General features: G+C 41.4%; 1 protein-coding gene across 26 annotated transcripts in view; it reads left to right on the plus strand.

The window, feature by feature from the left end:
* Positions 1–21,916, plus strand: part of CACNA1D (calcium voltage-gated channel subunit alpha1 D) — a 184,382-nt gene that overhangs the window by 51,830 nt on the left and 110,636 nt on the right. For 25 of the 26 annotated variants that reach the window (XM_033140918.1, XM_033140913.1, XM_033140914.1 and 22 more), the window contains exons 3-6: positions 9,700–9,839; positions 11,559–11,701; positions 15,395–15,547; positions 16,391–16,587. In XM_033140918.1, coding sequence (XP_032996809.1) covers positions 9,700–9,839; positions 11,559–11,701; positions 15,395–15,547; positions 16,391–16,587 — 633 coding nt within the window. Of the gene's footprint in view, positions 1–9,699; positions 9,840–11,558; positions 11,702–15,394; positions 15,548–16,390; positions 16,588–21,916 lie in introns of those variants that run through there. The other variant, XM_033140917.1, reaches the window with a different exon arrangement.

Consider the following 21,916-nt stretch of genomic DNA (forward strand, 5'->3'; position numbering starts at 1 on the left):
ATATCCACAACTGACTGAAGTTTGAGTTCACTCTGGGTGATTTCGATTTTATTTTATGCTTTTGGCGCATCCGGAGAATTGTGATGTGTAGTGATTAGTTACCGTATATACCCGAATATAAGCCGACCCGAATATAAACCGAGGCACCTAATTTTCCCACAAAAACCTGGGAAAGCTTATTGACTCGAGTATAAGCCGGTTCACCTTTGCCGCTGTGGAGGAGGAGGAGGAACGAGCAGCCCGAAAGCAGCCCTTTGGGCTGCTCCTTCCTCTTCCTCCTTTGGCAAGTTTGCATTTATGCGAGCAGTTCAGGAATGGAACAAGCTGCCTGGGGAGAGTAAAGAACCGCTGTTCTTGTATGCTTCTTAAGGAATGGTTGACTGGGGAGAGCGGGTGGCAGCACAAGCGGAGAGAAAGGGCTTCTTTCTCGCCGCCGCCCCCACCGCCCGCCTCACTCAAGTATAAGCCGAGGGCAGCTTTTTCAGCACAAAAAATGTGCTGAAAAACTAGGCTTATACTCAAGTATATATGGTATATTTATATGAGCTAACAGCAGTAAAAAAAAAAAAAATAGAAAAAGAGCAGCTTGTACAATATAAATCATTTTGTCTTTGTTTAAATATGCCAGTCTTGTATATTAAGATATTTGTATGGGATATCAGTGGTTCATTATAAGGTGTCAGTTGTTCTAACAGGGAAAGGAATTGATCATTGATTGTCTCTGCAGGAAGTTCTGTTATTATGGGCCCTGAGAATACTGTACTCCATACTCTTGGAGTGGAAAAGCCAACTTCGTTTTTGTTAATCATCCCTATGTGGCAGTGCTGTCAAGTATCCCGTTTTCCCCGGGAATCTCCCTTATTTCAAGCAGTTTCCCGCTGCTATCCCTTATTTTTTATATCCCTTTAATTTCCCGTTTTTTCAAAGGAAGCAGCTCCTCTCCCACCCCCTGCTGGCCAGGGACTGGGAAGACCTTGCCTCCTTGCAGCCTCAAAGCAAGCGGGAGCCATTTCCCGCGCTTACAGGCGTTGTAGCCCACGGGCAGCGTTTCCAAAATACAGTAAGCCTACTGCGCGCGTTCACACCAGTGCCACCCACTTTTGCTTCTGGCTCCGCCCACCATTGCCATGTGACTGTCCCCGGGATAGGTGAGGCTGCTGATCCCTTATTTTCAAATCCGAAACTTGACAGCTATGCTATGTGGCTATGGTGGCTCGTTTACCAGATGTAATGTATTTAGTGTTAACTCTGGGAGTTTATACTTGATTCTGACCAAACTAAGCTTCTTGATCTCTAGTTCCTCAAGGACGAACTTATATATTGTGAGAAAAGGTTTTGCATACTGGAACCCATTTCATTGGATGCATAAAGTGTTATCCTCAGTTGGTGGGCCTGGACACCCATGTGGGATGGGATCTGGGACCTGCAACAAAACGTTGCAGCAGGGAATGCTCATTGTTTCTGTCACCTCATTTCCTTTGTTTTCTGTTCCTTCTTCAAAACAAACCCGTGGCATTCTGTGGCTACTGAGCATTGTCCTCATTGGGCTGGGTGTTTTTTTTTGGGGGGGGGGAGTTGTCCTTTAGTTTCCCCACCCTAAATTAGTTTTTGTATATCTGAAAAATTTGGATCCCTCCACGTAGAATGCTGATACCTCCCTTGTTTGACTGTGGCTCCCCCCCCCTTTTAAAAAATAAAACCGTTTCAACACTTCCAAGCTCTGTTCACTATTAGAAGGAAGTGGTGCACACACATATCATAAACAGTGAAGCTAAAATGCCACAAAGATAAGTACTGTACCACAAAACCTGTATCTTTTCTTTCTTCGATGTATGGCTAAACAAATCCATATTAAGTAGGGTTAGTGCTGTCTCTTTCCACTGCCTCTGCTAAAGCTTCATATAAACCTATTGTATTCTGATGCCAAATCCTATTACAGGAAGTTGTAAACTCCCTGCATCTTTAAAAATAACCTTTGCAGAACTGCCAGCACCTTACAGAATGAAAATGGAGGGCTCCATTCTCTTTAGAGCATGCATACCAAGTAACACCGAGTCAGCTTTCAAAAGATTATATAATAAAACAACAAGGAAAATAACCGTTTTTACAGTGGTAATATATATATATTTCTAACCTCAGACTTTCATAAATTAAAACTGAGGATACGTTGGATATAGAAAGCACAATGTGTGGTAAAAATCCTTGAGAAAGGGTTGGTGGGAACCTTACATCTTTCTTTCAACTTTTAATGCATCACAATACATGGCACACTTAACATGTCTCCCTAAAGCAGGGCACACTCTCTGTTTCTGGCCTGGAAAGCCTCTAGCTCAGGGGTCAGCAACCTTTTTCAGCCGTGGGCCGGTCCACTGTCCCTCAGACCATGTGGTGGGCCGGACTATATTTCTTGGGGTGAAATGAACAAATTCCTATGCCGCCCAAATAACCCAGAGATGCATTTTAAATAAAAGCACACATTCTACTCATGTAAAAACACCAGGCGAGCCCCACAAATAACCTAGAGATGCATTTTAAATAAAATGACACATTCTACTCATGTAAAAACACACTGATTCCTGGACCGTCCGTGGGCCGGATTGAGAAGGCGATTGGGCCACATCCGGCCCACGGGCCTTAGGTTGCCTACCCCTGCTCTAGCTCCCCACCTGCGATAGTACGGTGCTCTGCCTCCATGGTCACAGACAGTAGGTTTCTGAATACCAGTTGCTGGAAGCAGCAGGAGGGGAGAATGCTCTTGTGCTGAGGGCCTGCTTGCCAATTTCCAGCAGGCCTCTGGTCGACCACTGTGATCATAGAATCATAGAGTTGGAAGAGACCACAAGGCCCATCCAGTCCAACCCCCTGCCAAGCAGGAAACACCATCAGAGCATTCCTGACAGATGGCTGTCAAGCCTCCGCTTAAAGACCTCCAAAGAAGGAGACTCCACCACACTCCTTGGCATCAAATTCCACTGTCGAACAGCTCTTACTGTGAGGATGTTTTTCCTAATGTTTAGGTGGAATCTTCTTTCTTGTAGTTTGAATCCATTGCTCCGTGTCCGCTTCTCTGAAGCAGCAGAAAACAACCTTTCTTCCTCCTCTATATGACATCATTTTATATATTTGAACATGGCTATGATAACAGGATGCATACCCTCCAAGTGCCCCTATATTCCAGGGACAGTCCCAGAATTACAAAAGCCACTCCAGCTTCTGATTTGATCCAGTGATGTCCTTATTTTACCCATCAGTGCTACTGCCGCTGAACTCAGGGAGGAGGATGAGCTGGCACTTGTCCTGAGAAGTGGTGGCAGTAGCGGCTGGAGGAGAGCACGCCATTGCCTCTCCATGGCCACTGCTGCCAGCCTTCTCCCTTGGGCATCTTGCAGCAGCTGCTGGGGAACGGGCGATGAGGAGGAGAGGCCGCTGCCACCAAGGTCCAGCCGCATATGACACATTGGCTCAGAGGTGCAGGCAGAGGACAGGAACGCCTTTGGCAAGAAGGGGGAGCAGAGTGTAAGGATTTTTTTTATTTAAAAAATCCTTTGTGTATCCATGTCTCATCTTGCCCCTTGTCTTAGTTTTTTTTAATTGGTGTGTGTATGATTTTTTGCTTTTTTAAATATACAAAAGAATAAAAATAAAATTGTGATTAAGGGGTTTTCTCAGGGCGGTGGAGGGTGTGTTTGCTATGTCTAGTTGGTGTAGTGATGGTGGAAATGCTCTGTAGCGTGGGGGGGACAAAAATGGGGAGTTGAGGATTTTCATCTGAGGAATATTGCACGTTATGCTGGATGCTGTTTAGCAATTGGTCTGATCTAGCAGGCTCTTTTTATGTTATTAACACCGGTTTAACAAAAAAGAAGAAGTTGCAATACTATGATAAAAGCACAAAGCTTGGTATGTATTAAGGGGCACCCTGTGAAGCTCAAGTAGGCTGCTATTCGTAATTTCAAAATGGCAGCCAGTTTTGTAACTAGTTGTGCGGCTTGCCTGTGCATTAGGAAGATTTCAACTTTCCCTGAAGAGAGTGGCTTGTGGGTGAGTTGCAATATCATATAGCATAGGGCTACATAGGCCATGGCAAAACACCAGGTATAACCCACAACTTTTATTCTTCCTGAGGTAATGTGATAGTGATTTTATGAGTTATTACTTGGGGAGAATATTTCTTAAAATTGGAAATAGCTTTAAGGTTGTGTAGGAATTTGTTCAGGAAATATTGTTGGGCCATTGGGCTGATCCAACAGGTTCTTCTCAAGTTCTTATGTCTGCTCTTCTTCTTCTTCTTCTTCTTCTTCTTCTTCTTCTTCTTCTTCTTCTTCTTCTTCTTGATGTTGTTATATTGTACCCACCCTCCTCCCTAGGTGGGTTACAGCAATTTACAAGTATATTTTTAATCACTATACGATCATCTGAACACAGCAATTTTTTAAATTAAACACAGCATTTTTATAAAAGGTATTAAGGAAAGCAAACACCTGGATTAGGTGAAGTTTTAAGTAAAGCATTTAGTATTTTTTTAAACAGTGAACAAGTATAATAATTATACAGCTCATGATGAGATCCATTTTAGAACAAACAATTTCAAACTGTCCTTTGACAGCAGAAATTCATAGGCAGGTTGTCTCATTTGTCAAGAGTGAGTAGATTGCCAGTTAATATGCCTTTTGTTCTGATACACATAGTGACAAAATTCAGTAATAATTGCACAGAAATGTCTTATCTTCTTAATATCTGTCAGACCAGATGGAAACGTTTTGCAAATTGGTCACAGCAGACCAGAGGTGTAGGAAGGTCAGGTGGTCACCCCCACATTGATTTCCCCCCCCCCCCCCCGCAAAAATGGTTTTATGTTATTTCATATTTTCTTACAAAGTAATGTGGATTCTGGGCTTCTGATAACAAGTAGGCGCCTATGGACAGATACTTAAATCTACAGGATGGATTGTGTTTTGGCTTGTGTTATTTTATTTAGATTTATTGTTTATTTATTTAATAAAATTTATTTTAAAAAACCTGCAAAGTGGTTTACCAAAACAAAAAACAAATAACCCACAGCAATAAAATCAAGAAAAATTAACAACCCTACCTTAAAAATACAAAAGCTAAAATATTAAAATTACTTCAACTTCCTAAGTATATAGGTATGCTTGCCTAAAGAAAAATGCTTTTAGCAGGTGCCCAAAAAGAGTCCAGCAAAGGCACGTGCTTTGTTGCAATAGGCGGGGAGTTCCAAAGTGCAGGTGCTGTCACATTAAACAATGCAGTACAGATATTAAGTGGAACCTGTAGTAGTGCTTGAAATTACTGAAGGGGAGGTTTTATTTATTGTGATTTCACCATGCTCTATTATCTGAAAAGGAAAACATTTATTTAAAAAACAGGACAGCACAGCAGCAATCTAGTCTCATCATGATCAGTGGGACTTATTCCCGAGCCGATGGTGCATAAGATGGGCTGCAATCCTATGCACCACTTGCATCCAACTTGTACCTAAAACTCTGCACAAGCCTGCACCAGAGAATTGTAGAGTTGGAAGGGACCCCTGATGGTCATCTAGCCAAACCCCTGGGGCAGTGCAGGAATCTCAACTAGACCATCCTTGACTGATGGCCATCCGTCTTCTGTTTTTCCCCTCAGCCAGGACACACAACGGATAAATACAGAACAATGGAGACTGCAGGTGGGGGAGGCAAGCCCAGCAGAGGGTAGGGCAGTAGGGCGGTTCATAAAAAACTTGAAAAGGCCTGCTCCAAAGGTCTTATCTTACTAAACTAGGGATTATATAGCTATATCTGAGATTTCATGCGTATCAGTTAATATCTTGACCCTGCTCCACTGAATTGAAATTTCAGCCTTCACGACATAGGAAAACGACCAAGAAAACAGCTATTTTCATGGAGGAGGGTCAAGATATTAACTGATATGCATGAAATTTCAGATATAGCTATATAATCCCTAGTGTAGTAAGATAAGACCTTTGGAGCAGGCATTTAAAAAAAAATAAAAAGTTTTTTTAATGAACTGCCCTAATAGGGCAGTAATTGTTCCTTGATAATTTGTCACTCTCACCATGATGGTACCTGGGGCACCCCCCCCCCCATTTCTACGCCCCTGCAGCAGACCATAGATAGGTCTATCACTACCCTTCCTGGCCCTGGGTGGAATGCTTGTACCACCCAGAAGAGCGAGTTATCCAATTTATCCAAGTAAGTGGGAGAATATTTTGCAAGAAGGAGGATCGTGTGCAAATCCAACACACACCACTGACTTAAACATTCATTGATAGTTGATGTAACTGTTTAATCATTGCAATTGTAGACATTTCCAGTATCGTTATACTTCGTTGAGCCTCACAGGTCTGCTTTAAGCCCATGGGTTTTTAAAAATATTAATCATAAAAATAAAATATACCACAAGCACATTCTCATGCGTACTCTTTTGCACCCATTGGGATAAGAAAGTTTAGGAGGCTGACTTTTTCCCTTAGACGAATTACTCCTCCTAAGGATTTCCCATCTTCATTCATGGATTTGGAAAATTAGTACTTTATGAATGAAGTTGTTGAACTTAAAAAATGTAGCAAATTAATCCAGCTCTAAGATGTCCTTGCAGCAGATAAATTTAGAGGGAGAGGACCCTTAATGTATAACATTATAATTTAAATATTTTTTTGCAAGCTATCCATATTTTATTTCAAAACCATTTTTGTGAAACTTCTTAACACACTTTCAGTGCTTACTTCATGTAGTCACAGCTTTGCATATTTTCTTTGAAGATTTTGAAAATACAAAGATAAATGATGACTAATGTGCACCATCTGCCTGGGGGAAAAAGATTTCTTACTGAGGACTCAGTTTCTGCTAAGCTGATTTGCTTATAAGAAGGAAGCAAACCCATCCCTCTGCTATGAAAACGAGGTTTTAATATCTTCTGACAAATTATTAAATAGCAGTATATAGGCACTAGAATAACAATATTTATTCCATAGATTAGGGTCAGCGGCGTCTCTTCTTTTGGATTGTTACAGGAACTATGGGGGATCCAAAAAAGCTGGTGTGTGTTCTCAAGAACTTTTAATATACTAATTTGTTGGTGGCACATAGAGCTTTCCTAGAGCTTTCCTGCCCTCTGAAAATATTTGATTGGTGCAATATTGATTTCCTCTTTGTGGCCCTGGAGCTTGAATGTTTGGTAGTAGAGATGGAATACTGCTCTTTGTGTTGAGGAGACACAGGTGCCTTCGTGATGTCATTATACATAGCTGATGGTGTGAACCACTTCTGCGGAAAAGTATTGTGTTTCTGAAAATGTCATATGACACAAGTGCTATACTAGCAGTTAACCACTTCTTATTCATGTGTAATTTATGGCATAGTTTCCTCAGTATTGTTAAGAGTTTGAGGGTGCTAGACCTCTCTAAATTCCTGGATCCAGCAAGTGTTAAACACTAATTAAGTCAGGCTAGCTTCCTCTGTTGAGTTGGTCTCCTTAGTGATGGGCCAGTAAGCAAACAAAGGAACAAGGTTCCAGTTACAGGTGGGTAGCCGTGTTGGTCTGCCATAGTCGAAACAAAATAGAAAATTCTTTCCAGTAGCACCTTAGAGACCAACTGAGTTTGTTCTTGGTATGAGCTTTCGTGTGCATGCACACTTCTTCAGATACACAAGGGTGTGGAACAAGGGTGAGAGACAGCAATTGGATGGGTGGGGCTCCCTCAGCAGATAAAGCCAGTGTTTAGAGTAGAGAGGCTGGATGCGAAAAGGCTGCAGGCTGGAAAGGCAGAGAGAAAGCCATGGCTGATTTCTTCTTGAATCCAAGACTATGTGTGTGTAAATACACCTTATATCATAAAGACACCACAGTCTGCACTGTGCCTCATTTCCAAAGGAAACACAAATCCTGGATAAGTGCCTTGCATCCCTGTAATCATGTACCTCCTGGAAATTTGGGATGGTGTGCGACAGCATCCTTCTCCCCAACACAGCCTTTATTCTTATACTGGCAGAAGAATTAGGTTGAGGTAGAGAGAGCAAACATAAATAGCCCTGGGGGACTGTTTCCCCTAGTGTTTCATTGCTGTGAACATGCAATCGCTTGTCCTGATGCTGCACCCTAGATTGGCCCACAGTTAAATGCACACGATTTTAACTATATAGCGGCAAATAAAAGCAATTTACAAGTAAGAAAATAATAATAAAACCAGTCTAGTTGCTAATCACTCTATTAGACTGGATGATTCTCAGCTTGTATCATAGGGCCACACTGTATGTGACAGCTGCGGGCAATCTGAATCATGACCACCCAGCTGGAGGATGGCCTGTTGCACTGCTTTCTCAACTAAAGGTGTCCTTCTCATATTGCTTATACCCTGTGGGGAAAAACATACATACATGTATGTACCAAGTGCTACCAAGAAACACCATGACCCTGTTCCAAATCTTTCACCTAAATGGACTATTACAGCAATGGTATTCAAGTATTGTTGGGCAGTGGGAAGGTAGATTAAGGTAAGGAGCAGATATTCCTGACTGGAAGAGTGAGTGGTTTGACAGTCCGTGTCCTGTGGACCAAATGAGAGCTAGTTCAAAATGCTTAATGGAAGTTCCATGGGTCTTACAAGTTGCCTATAGCATGCCAAGCTTGACATAAAGAACATTTTCAGGTGAAAATCCCTTTAAAAATGTAGGATTTCACAAAGAGAGGGAGAGAGAAAAGGAGAAAAGGAATGGTCTAGTATTCTCTTCTCTCTTCTATGCTGCCGCTACTGAGCTAATTTTTTTTATATGGGCTGTGATGTTTCATGCCAATTCCCCCCCCCCCCCCCAACCCAATAACTCCACATGTGAAACTGAGGATTTTAGGATGGGGCAATGTTGGTGTAATGAGTTGTAATCATTTACTTGCCTAGTCGCTATTTCATTCAGTAATTCTACTCAAATTGATTTGTGGTTATCTATGTGTTAGCTCAAGAGTTCAGTTGATGCCAGGATTTCAGTTCAGTGTCCTTTGCCAGTGAAATGAAAATGGAAGCCATTGTTGCTGGGGAGACTTATATTACTGGACCAGAGCGCAGAAAAACGTTAATTCAATTAAATGAAAATAAATATACCGGTATTACACGCATTTTCTAAATATTTGTGTTGGGGTATCAATTTCCTACACTTGTCATTACGGTGTTGCCATGCTGGCTTGATACCAGGCTTTGTGGTGTCGTTCATATGCCCCATCACAGCACTTGTTTATCTGCAATCCATGTTTTAATATAGGGCTGTGTACACAAATTATCTACAACAGCAAGCAGGGGAACCTGTGGCCTTCTCATGGTTGTTGGACTACACTTCACATAATCCCTCCTGACCTTTGGCTATGCTTACTGGATTAGAAAGAAAGTAACTTGCACTAGTAGTGTTAGAATGTGTGCTCTACTATATTTAAATAGATTAACCATTTACTTAAAACTTCCTCTTAAGTTTATTAATATATGTGTATGGGTTTATGATGCTGAGCATTGGGTTTGGTCCTCTGACTAGTAAATAGTGATATAAATTTACATGGATATTATTGCATTGGTTATTATTCATTGTTAACATGCATCAAGCATTGTGGAGATGCAGTCCATAAATGTTTTAAATAAACAAAATAAAACTTTGGTTTCCTATTAATAATTGCCGTTTTAATTCATTTCTTTTACAGGAACAAGTAGAATATGCCTTCCTGATAATTTTTACAATTGAAACATTTTTGAAGATTATAGCATATGGATTATTATTACATCCCAATGCATATGTTAGAAATGGATGGAATTTACTGGATTTTGTAATAGTAATTGTAGGGTAAGTCTGATTTTTAAAGTTGCAGTATATTAAAATGCTTGAAAATGTTGCCCCATTTTGTATGTATGCCTGTTTCTACTCTAGTGACGCCATAAATAATCCTCTTCAGTTTTCATGGACTTCAGCATTGTTGTCAAATGCTTGATAGCTCTGCTCACATACTCCCCACCTCCCAGAAATGTGATGTTTATACAATAAGCTCTTGTTGTATTCCAATAAGCTGTTGTATTCCCACTGAGTCAGCAGCCAGAAAATTTAATAAGTTTAGGGCTCTTTAATATGGCAATTTTCCCCTATACAGAAGTAATGTTTCTGCAGAGAATCGTGTGTGTACCATGAGGTACAAGCAGCACAAGAGCTTGAACTTTGCTATATATGGGTGGTTTTTTTGTAAACTTCGTTTATATAGTTTTTTCACTGTTCTCATTTTTACTGTATTATGACTGTGCTTTATTGTTTTGAGTTGTCTTGGGTCTATGGTGTCAAGTTACACAGTGTCAAAAAGAGGAGGCAGATTTGCATAAAATATTCATATGCTGTTTTATATGTATATCTTCCGATTTGAAAATAACTATCAGAATTTAAGTAGAAATACAATATCACTATAGTGGGGGGACGCTATGACTAGGTGACCTACATGCCTTGTTAGCACCTGGTAAGCAAACTAACTGTTAATGGGCAACTTCAAGACCTTTCTGCTCTCCTTTCTTGTGACTCTTTACCTTTAAACCACACCTGAATTGACTGTTTTTAAAACAGAGGACACCTTTAAATAGAGGCCTGTCTTCTGACAGCCCTTCAGATAGAACACTCTTCTCTGTAAAGTGGGGCAGGTGGGTATTGTATTTGGGGTCCTTATGAAAATTGAAGAGTTTGTGCACAAATGTTTCTTTAAAGAAACAAAGCATTTTATTGTGGGGAAAATGTGATATTGGCCATAGAAAGCATTAAAAAGCTCTCAGAATTTTCCCCAAGTTTGTTCACTTTGATAAGAACCATGTGAAGATGTCAGGCTCAGAAATTAATTACCTCGGTATTCTTTATCAGCCTGCTCAATAGGCCCAATATTTGTTATTTGGCAGTCTTAAACTGGGAATGTTTAACCAGAAGGGGCAAAACAGGGAGAACTGGACTAAAATAGTGCAGTGATAGCCAATGAACATGCTGCAAAAATGTAGAACTAGAAATATCTGGTTGAATTCCAAGTAATATGATTTGAATTACTCTTTTGTGTGGAAACTGTTGAACCCCTCAAATGATATATGAGTTGAACCTGTCATCCAGCAAAGTAGAACAGCTCAAGTTTTCAGTATCTCTGCAGGCCATTGACATCACAGGAGGTGAGCAATAGTTAAATAAGAAAGATGTACATAAAGCTATGTGAAATATTCTGTGGCACAAGCCCACAAACATGTTTCTTCCTGGAGATAAAGAAAGGAATGGTGTGAAATCTGATGTCTGATTTGTGTGTGTTGAAAGCTATCCTGTGTGGAGCACGTGAGTCACCACAACAGTGTGGAGCACGTGAGTCACCACAACAGAAGCTTTTTACCATTCTACCATTGCTCTTTTATAATTTAATACACAAACCTCTGACATTGACAGCTGTATAATTCAGGAGTTTTTTTGGTGTATTTTCCTGGGGGGCGGGGGAGCACAACAACTTTGGGTTTCTTGCAAAATCAAAGATGATAAAATCTCTTATTTCTTGTTTACCAGATTGTTTAGTGTAATTTTGGAACAATTAACCAAAGAAGAAGAAGACGGTGCCCATTCGAGTGGGAAATCAGGTGGCTTTGATGTAAAAGCCCTAAGAGCCTTTCGTGTGTTGCGACCCCTCCGGCTTGTATCAGGAGTGCCCAGTGAGTCATTATCTATTTAATTATTTTCTTGCAATTGTTTAGTTGAAAAGATGAGATCCCCCACGTCCATGAAACTACATGATGACATAGTAGATGTTGCCTTCCTTATCGATTAATTTGATAATGTCTATTTTGAGATGTCACTCAAAATAGTTTACTAAAGTTTTGGGATGGTATGTGTGACTATGATAAACGTTCACTAAGCTGGTAAAGGAATTGATTTTGTGGACTGATCCTATCGATTAAATGCCAAAGTAGATGCTACGGTAAAAACGCAGCTGTCTCTGAAAATGGCAGTCCCGTGTATAGTTCCCTTCTGTAAGGCCTTGAAGAACCTACTTGTTCCTGACCTGAGATTATTTTCTGTTTTCCTCCTCTGGCTCCATGCCATTGGCTGCTACTGCTAGGATGTGTGGAAACAAGCTATGACATGAGGATATGGCAAATTCTACTAGACCATGCTGAAGGGATAGGGAGAACTAGATATATGGCTACTGTTTTTGGTGTCAATAGGCACGTTTCACATCTAGTTTGGACCTTAGGCCTCTACTTAAATACCTCCAGTGAATGAGAGCCCAGCTCCTCTTGAGGTAGTCTGGTCCACTGTTGAACAGCTCCTGATAGGAAGTTTCTTTTGATGTTTAAAAGTCCCTGTAATAAGCTTCGGAGGAGCCCGCAGGGAAATATTGTGCAAACCTTTGCTTTAGATCACACTTTCCCAAACTTTTTACTTCATTGACTCCTTGATAAGCTTATGAAGGTGCCACTGACCCCCAACCCAAATTCTTAGGAATGCAAATGAAATTAAGTCAAGACATAGCACCTATATACCTATAAACAGGATGATCTGAGAATACTGTTGTGTTGTAAAAGGTAAAGGTAAACGGACCCCTGACCGTTAGGTCCAGTTGCGGATGACTCTGGGGTTGCGGCGCTCATCTCGCTTTATTGGCCGAGGGAGCCGGTGTACAGCTTCCAGGTCATGTGACCAGCATGACTAAGCTCCTTCTGGCGAACCAGAGCAGCACACAGCAACGCCGTTTACCTTCCCGCTGGAGCGGTACCTATTTATCTACTTGCACTTTGACGTGCTTTTGAACTGCTAGGTTAGCAGGAGCAGGGACCGAGCAACAGGAGCTCACTCCGTTGCGTGGATTCGAACCGCCGACCTTCCGATTGTCAAGCTCTAGGCTCTGTGGTTTAGACCACAGTGCCACCCGCATCACCTTATTCAAGACAGACATTCCTTCCTCACTTGCAAGGGAGGTGCCTTTTGTACATTCCTGAGAGTCATAGTTCTTAATTATTATTATTATTTTGTATTATATCTCATAAACATTTTCCTCCCCCAGGCCCTTTTCAAAATGTGTTTTATTATCAAATTTTCAAACAATAAACAAAAAAAGTTTACAAACGTGTCAGAAAATTCAAAGAACTATAGGCATTTATTCACCTGATGTAGAGTGCCAGGGAGGTAGATATCAACCACTTTGGGAAACCTGGCTCTGGGAAATGAAAGCTGTGCTGCTAAAACTGGAAGAACTACTAAAACAAGCAAGTCCAACACAAATGACATGTGGATTTGCATATAATCCTTTCTGTTTCATTGCCATTCATTGCTGTCTCTTTTTTTGAGGTTGTTTTGGATTGAATGAAACCTCTCTCCCTCTCATCTCTTGCTTTCAACATTTGATCCAGAAGCAAGGTCATAATGCTGTGTTTATTAGACCATAATCTGTTGCCATGGAAATGATGGTAATTGGTACAGATTTAGCAAAATTACTTCAATGGAGGATCAAGCTATTGTAGGAAAGATGCCATGAGTGGGGAGAAAGCCTTTTGGTCAGATGCAAAACTCTTACTGCCAACAGACTGATATCTCTAATTTTGTACATGCGTTTCTCTCGATACAAGCAAGAGCTGACCTTCCCCTTCTTCTTTTTTCTTTTAGTGACAAGAGAATTAGAATGTGTATATGTGGGGTTTTTATTTTTTATTTTAAAAAGCTTGTTTTTCTGTTCTCAAGGGCATCTTCACTTAGTACATACACTTATTAAAAATGATGCGGGTACTTTTTGACACTACCAATACTCTCTTAGACCAAGTAGTCTTTAAGAGAGCAACGCAAAGCCCTGGCTGGAAGCAGTGGGGTGGAAATGAGTGATGCAGATCCACATTTTCAACCAAGACTCTGCTGCTTGTGCCACCCAGGGTTAAAGGTGTGTTCAGTAAGATAATCTTACTTTTTGGCAGTGCCAGCCTGAAGCTGGCATAGCAGAGTGGCCTGGATTGTAATCCTCTTGATGAAATGCGCTGTCTTCAGATCCATCACCTGGCCCTGTCCTGCCTCTCCTGTTTCAGAACCTTGCAGTGGCTACCCAGGGGAGGACAGTGCCAGCAGCACCGTGCAGTGCACTGTACTTTTGATGGATGCAACAGTGGGTATTCTGCAATTGTGATACACCCCTACTAGCAGAATCCTGTTGGAGAGTCACTTCTGTCTCAGCATAACCCCATTCAGGGGTTAGGATTGCTCTGCAAGACTTTCTCCACTCAAGTATTTACAACCCAGGTGTTGTAAACTTCCACCATCATTTAAGAACCACTAAGAGCTTAGGGCTTGCCGATTAGATAATAAAACACATCTTGAAAAGGGCCTGGGGGAGAAAAATGTTTGAGATAAACTGCAAAATAATAATAATTAAGAACTATGACTCTCAGGAATGTACAAAAGGCACCTCCTTTGCAAGTGAGGAAGGGACGTCTGTCTTGAATAAGGTGATGCGGGTGGCGCTGTGGTCTAAATCACAGAGCCTAGGGCTTGCCGATCAGAAGGTTGGCGGTTCAAATCCCTGCAACGGGGTGAGCTCGCGTTCCTCGGTCCCTGCTCCTGCCAACCTAGCAGTTAGAAAGCATGTCAAAGTGCAAGTAGATAAATAGGTACAGCTCTGGCGGGAAGGTAAACGGCATTTCCGTGCACTGCTCTGGTTCACCGGAAGTGGCTTAGTCATGCTGGCCACATGACCTGGAAGCTGTACGCTGGTTTCTTCGGCCAGTAAAGCGAGATGAGCGCCACAACCCCAGAGTAATTTGCGACTGGACCTAACGATCAGGGGTCCCTTTACCATGAGGGTTAGGTGTCAGTTTCCCAAAACAATTCAATCTAATTTGGCTAGTTGAGTATTCCACTTAGGAACTGGGGGGTATATTAAAATAGTTTGCTATTATTTCTTGTTTAATACTTTTTGAACTGCTTACAACATATAAAAACACATAGGTCAGCCTGTCAATTTGTAATACAGAGAACCTGGTGGATTTTTGCTAGACTTTTGAAATAGAACACAATTTTTTAAAGAACTTGTGCTGAACATTCTGACCTTTGACAATCCTCTTAACGGAATACCTCCAAACTTCTGACAGTAAGGTGTAGGACAGGCATAGGTAAACGTGGCCCTCCAGATGTTTTGGGACTACAACTCCCATCATCCCTAGCGGTCAGGGATGACGGGAGTTGTAGTCCCAAAACATCTGGAGGGCCGAGTTTGCCTATGCCTGCTGTAGGATTTTGTGCTAAGGGCACCAAGGTTTTATGAGGATGGCGTTCTGTTTGTTTTCTTGTATTGGGTTGCTTCTAGTTATGTGACTATACAAAATAGTATCAATATCTCTCTGTGTGCTTTTTGTGCTTCACAGGTTTACAGGTTGTCCTGAACTCCATTATAAAAGCCATGGTCCCTTTGCTCCATATTGCCCTTTTGGTATTATTTGTAATCATAATCTATGCTATTATAGGATTGGAACTTTTTATTGGAAAAATGCACAAATCATGTTTCTTTGATGATTCAGGTGAGTAAAGAAGTTGCTATTTATAACTTGAACAGAACTGTTGTACCTTAAATCCATGGCTTGAAAAACGACTGAATGTTTAAAATATTGTTTACCTTGATCTTCTTCACATTGACCTTTATTGAGGATTCAGAAGTGAGAGTAGTCAAGGCTAGTTTGGAAGCAGGGGACACTGGGACACTTGTGGCTTGCTGCAACACACAAGGTGAGCTGTTGGGATCTTGCTTTGGAAGAGATCTATGAGTGTCACTGCTGCAGAGCAGTGTGATAATGTATACAAATGTGTGTGATGTTGCCTTAATAAAGTGAGTTTCCACCAGGAATCTACATAGTGCAGGTTTAAAATAGACCAAGGATGTTATCAGGCACAGTTTTGAGTACAGTCGTACCTCGTGTTGCATTCGCTGCAGGTTGCGAACGGCGTGGGTTGCGAACGCGGCAAACCCGGAAATGTTTACTTCCGGGTTTTGCCACACGCGCATGCACAGAAGCACGATATCGTTGCTCTGGTCGCGTACTTTTCGGGGTGCAAATGGCACCCCAGAATGGATCAGGTATGTAACCAGAGGTACCACTGTATAGTACCGAGAAGGAATAGTGTGGTCTGCACACGTTTTATGATCAGCCACTGTCTGCACTGGTGTTCCTAGTTTACTCATTAATATGTCGCAAGCTTTTCCACAGTTATTTTTCTGCTAATTTCTTTCATCAGAAACTAAGCCGTGTGTGTGTGTGTAATCTCTGAACTCAGCTGCTTTCTGACTCCATTTCAAAACAGCTCTGCTTTTTCCAAGCCAGATGTTGAGAACTTCTTACCCTGAAATGTTTTTGATCCATTTTTAGATATATTAGCTGAAGAGGATCCTGCACCTTGTGCATTCTCAGGGAGTGGACGTCAGTGTCCCATGAATGGCACTGAATGTAAGGGTGGCTGGCCTGGACCAAACGGAGGCATAACCAACTTTGATAATTTTGGCTATGCAATGTTAACAGTGTTCCAGTGTATAACAATGGAAGGATGGACTGATGTGCTATATTGGGTAAGTCACCAGTGATACTTCTTGTGCATAAAGGAAAATAACCTTGTTTTAAAGCATCCTCTTATACCTTTCACCGGATTTTCTTTTCAGGTTAAATGTGTGCTCTGTACATTTAACTTTATGCAAGTTCCACTTTTGCAAGTCAAATCTTGTGTTTCCGTGCTTTCGGACGTTTCATTAAAAAACCTGCTTTTGTGAAGGAAATTTATGTTTATTTTTAAAGCTGACATTTAGCATTTTTTGCAATTGCTTCATTTGCTTTCAGATTTGTATCAGCATGCTCTGAAATAAATTTATATTATTTTGAGTTTATAAATCATTTTGCAAGCATGCAACCTATGAAGTATAATCAAAACCGGTGATTAAGTTGATTCAGCTTCCTTGTAAGAGGGCAATGAATCATAGCCCAAGTTTCTAGAGCTACTAGCTATTGATGTAGTGCCCACTGCTGGGAAGATGTAGCATAAGGAGTACTAGTTAACCATTTAAATTATGCCTACAGACTTTCAGTTGCAGGCGCTATACTTTCATGTGGCTACACATAAGTATTCATATTGAGCATACCAATGCCACTAAGGTAATAGTAAATCCCTGGCAAAACGTTAAATGAAATGTTAACAGCACAATTATATGCATATTTATGCAGAAGTATATCCCACTGTGCAGTAGGGGTTACTCTTTTGTTAAATCGTTTTGGATTTCAGCCTAAATTAAAGAATTCTGATTAGTCGTTCCATTTGTTTGTAGAACATGTGTTCAACCCAAAGTCCAAGGATGGTGATGATGATAATAATAACAAATCCCTCTTAATATCCAACATCATACCCAAGAATAGCTCAGTCAGGGAGGCCACTGAGCAAGCAGGCTGGGTAGTACAGTGATAGCAGCCATTATTTTTCTTCAGTTGTGGCCTGAACCTCATAACCTGAACCTAGGACAAAGTGGTTTTCTGGTGAGCAAAATCATACTTTTATTAACCACAGCTACTATCGCCCCTCTAGTATTGTTTGGTGCTGCAGAGCATGAGAGTTTATTGCAGGGGTCAGCAAACTTTTTCAGCAGTGGGCTGGTCCACTGTCCCTCAGACCTTGTGTGGGTCCGGAGTATATTTCGAAAAAAATATGAACAGATTCCTATGCCCCACAAATAACCCAGAGATGCATTTTAAATAAAAGCGCACATTCTTCTCATGTAAAAACACCAGGCAGGCCCCACTAATAACCCAGAGATGCATTTTAAATAAAAGGACACATTCTACTCATGTAAAAACATGCTGATTTAGAAGGTGATTGAGCCGCATCCGGCCCCCGGGCCTCAGTTTAGGGACCCCTGGTTTATTGTCAACCAACCTGCCATTCACCAACAGCACCACCACACCAGAGGGCAAAGTAGTCAGTCCACCATGAATCTGTACAATGGGATGGCCTGCAGGCATCTGAGTCCCCTATTTCTCCGATAAAATCTCTTCCCTACACCATTCTTTCCCCTAACCGCAACCACAACAACCACCCCTTCTACCTGTCTTGTTTTCTGACCAAGGCATCTCTGGATGTTCAAGCTCTTCTAGAAGGTGGAGGTAAACTCTAAACAGTAATGCAACCAACAAACAAAATGTGTTACTTTGCATTGCCACGTTAAAAGAAGGCACTTATGTGCATAGGGTGACAGAGGAAACATGGGTAGATGTCAACCTAAGAAATGACATGCAAGGTCATTTCCAATGTTTACGTATCACTTCACAGTATGGCTTAGACTACTTTTGGGGAAATTGTCAGAGCTCCGAAAGTAATGGACCTATTTAGACATACTGTACACCAAATTGAAGGTAAGAAGCTTGGTTACCAAACATATAATTGTCTTGGAACTCTGTTTTTGATGGGTGAATTGCTATTAAGGATCTAACAGCAAAAAAACAAAATAAAACATAAAAAACCCTAGGAACTATGGCAAAAACATGGATTTAGATTGCAGTACTGTTTTAATCCCTTATAGCTGTATCAAACCTATTGCATACTATTATCCAACTCATTTCCTATAGCTTAATGCATGGAATGTCCAAATTGGGTTGATGCTGAAAGCAATTTATCTGTTAAAGTTCCAGTGCTGTTATGTCTTTGGCAGTTCAGCTGTTTACCGTCATTTTGGTTTATAGTAGAGTGGGGAAGCTCAGGTCTGGAGGGCAAATGTAACCTTCCGGCTTTGGGAACTCTTCCCTAGGCATTGTCCTCCCCTCAATGGCCACACACAGCTCCTTCCAACCCTGCCCGGTATCCTCCTCAAGTACTATGCCTTGCTGTAACTGTTCTAGAACTCTAATAACTCCCTTTGCTTTGTCAGTGTGGAGGATATAAAGTTGTGTGTTTATGGGATTGTAGAACCCTTTGACTTTATGTGTGGCTGGGATGTAGCCTTCTGTATGAAGGTTGGAGCCACATCCATTGCTCTTGCCATTTTCACCTCTGGTCCCTCCACTGGCACACAATCCTGGATGGTTCTCCTCAAGCGAATGCCTCCCATGGGCTGCCAAAGGTTCTCTGTTTCTCTCCTATGTCTGTGTCCAAATTGACCCATTGTTCTCAGCCATGTTTTCCTGAAAGTAGTATAAGCCATGATGTGCAGTGACATGTGACCTTGAAAATTATGGCTATATTTGAGGGTGTCATCTACCCAAATCTGCTTCGTCACCCTAGGTACAATTGATTAGGTATGGGTACCTGCTTTTAGCATGCCAATGATGATACAAGTAAAAAAAAACAACCACCACATTCTGTTTGACTTACTATAATATGTGCATTATTTGGTGATGAGTGTTTGTGATTCAGTTCATAACAAATGGCTTAATAAGATACATATTCAGTAAATTAATTGTGGAGCAAAATATTGATTAACTAATAATGTCAATATGTTTCAGTATGTTTAGTTTATTTCTGCTTTCTTATGGTTGGAGCTAGTTTAGCAGATTGATGTCAAGTGTTTGGATGAGATGCATTGTCCTCATATGCTGAACTCTTTCGTTTAAAATATAGCTGTATAGCATGTACATGCGCAATGACAGCTGGCAACTGTCATTAAAGGTAGAAAGTGCTGTGATACATGTTGGATTGTTTCTGCGACCAAAGGCAATCTCCTACTGAAGGTGACAGAAGAACAGCCCTAATGCTAAGTGTTTATGCAACCCACAGGGATTTAATTAAGTAATGCCATTATTCCCCATGTGGCATTAACTTCTAAAGTAGCTTCTGCCACCCATGGAAACAGAAAATAACTACTCCCTGTGTTTACATATTCAGCAACGAAAACAATTGGCACTGATGCTATTCTTGTCTGCTACTGCCAGTTAGTTATAAAGGAGTGAAATACCTGCTATTAAGACACAGGGGTTCTGTAGGTGTGGTGAGAGGGCCTTTATGTTAGAGGGAATCTTGGAGGGAAAGGGGTATCTCTGCATGCTCTGTACTCAGAAGTACATTGCAACAATTCACTTCAGCATTGGCGGAAGCTAGGCCACCCAGTTCCAGGTCCTGTTGCCCTTCAGTGTATAATTGCTTTTTCCCTTTCCCCTTGTTTTGGTCATTGCAATAACTAGACAGTCGTTTACCTATATGCGAGAAAATGAAGGGGATGGGGACTAAACTTGGAGCCCCAAGACTTGAGTTGAGTGGTTGATTTTACCCCCAACCCCAATTGCAACCCATTTCCTTTGCTTCATAGACCTTAGTGGAGCCAATGAAAATTATGGCATCCCTTTCAGATACAATATATAGCATAGAGATATGGAGCTAGAACAGAAGGTGAAACCAGGTTATGCTCAGCAGAACTTAACTTTATAATAACAGAACTATTAACAGATCTGAAGCTCTGGTTATTGCTCAGTTTTATTGCTTCGGTACAGGAAATACATTGCAGGGATTCCTGCTTCTGTGTCCTTTCTCACTCTGGTATGTCCTAACTAGCTCACGGGTCTAAATGTGTATGCACAGTACCCTCTGCTTCACGTGTTACTCACATGAAGGAGAACTTACATAATTAAGGTTCAGTGGGGTCTTGCCATTTACTCTGCCCCTGGGGTCACATAGTTTTTCCTGGCCCTGCCCCCACCCACCAGTGAGGCAGGGATAGGAAGTCCAAGCAGAAAGAATGAGTCTGCGAGACAGAGAGATTGTTATAGATACAGTATCTTAGTAACATTCAGATATACAGGTGATGTTACCAGAGGAAAAAGAATAAATATTACCACTCAGTACTCAGAGAGTTCTGAGATACGATTGAGCATTGAGTTTCAAATGAACAGTGTAGCATGCTGAGCCCTCCTGGAGAAAAATAATTTAAAACTACTTTACAAGAAAATACCTTTCCCAGCAGAATGGACCATCGTTTGCTGTGACACAACTCCTTGTATCTTAGGCTTCTCTGACACCTAACAGTCTCAGAGCAGCATGGGACTACTATCCTGTAAGAAATCACTGTGCATATTCCCAAATATGTACTGATTCAGAAAGCCTAGAACTATGCCTGGCTTCAGATGCCCAGCTTTTTCTCTACAAGAGGGCTTCATTCAAAATGGTCCAAGTGTTCTGTGGCCAATCTGCTTTCGGAAGGCTTCAAGCGTGTGATTAGTAGGGTTGGTGTCACTGCCTGGCATTCTTGGACAGCTTATGGGGGTCCTCCTTCCCGACTGGGCACTCTGTTAACATCTATCCTAAGGGCCCGTCTCCCATAGTGCGCCAGAATGACACTACATCACGGGCATTGTGGGAAATTAAATGGCAGCTCAGGTCTCAGAGCACTGCTGCCTGTCACCATGTAAACCAACCGGTGGTGAATGTGACCCACTAGAGGGCGATTAATTGCAGAGGACCCAGTTGTGTTAGTTCCCAGTGCAGTGTTTGCATGAAACATATGTAATCTAGCATGATCTCCATTTGGGTGAATTGTGCTTCACTCAACTAAAATGTTTTTCTCACTGTGCTTTTGAGCAGCAATCTGAAGAGAGGACTTTCAGCCTAGAAATTCAGAGCTTTGGGTGGCTTTTTACTGGGCACAGGACAAACAACCATTTCCTATTCATATGATTAAAAATAGCCCTGTAAGATGTATGCAAGTAAGTGAATATTAATCAACTTTAACAAAGAGAAGGCAGAAACAAGTCAAGTCCAGGGGAACAGAACCAAAGTGGTCTATTAATTATAGTCACCATACAGTATTATCATTTGCGTGCTGATTCTTTAACACCTAAAGCATTAGGACTTGGGTTGGATCAGAAGATGAGTCATCATTGCTTATTCTTGCTGCTGCATCCTGCATCTCAGGATGAGAGCCCTTAATATGG

Source organism: Lacerta agilis, chromosome 2 (assembly GCF_009819535.1).
Source record: "Lacerta agilis isolate rLacAgi1 chromosome 2, rLacAgi1.pri, whole genome shotgun sequence".
NCBI lineage: Eukaryota > Metazoa > Chordata > Lepidosauria > Squamata > Lacertidae > Lacerta > Lacerta agilis.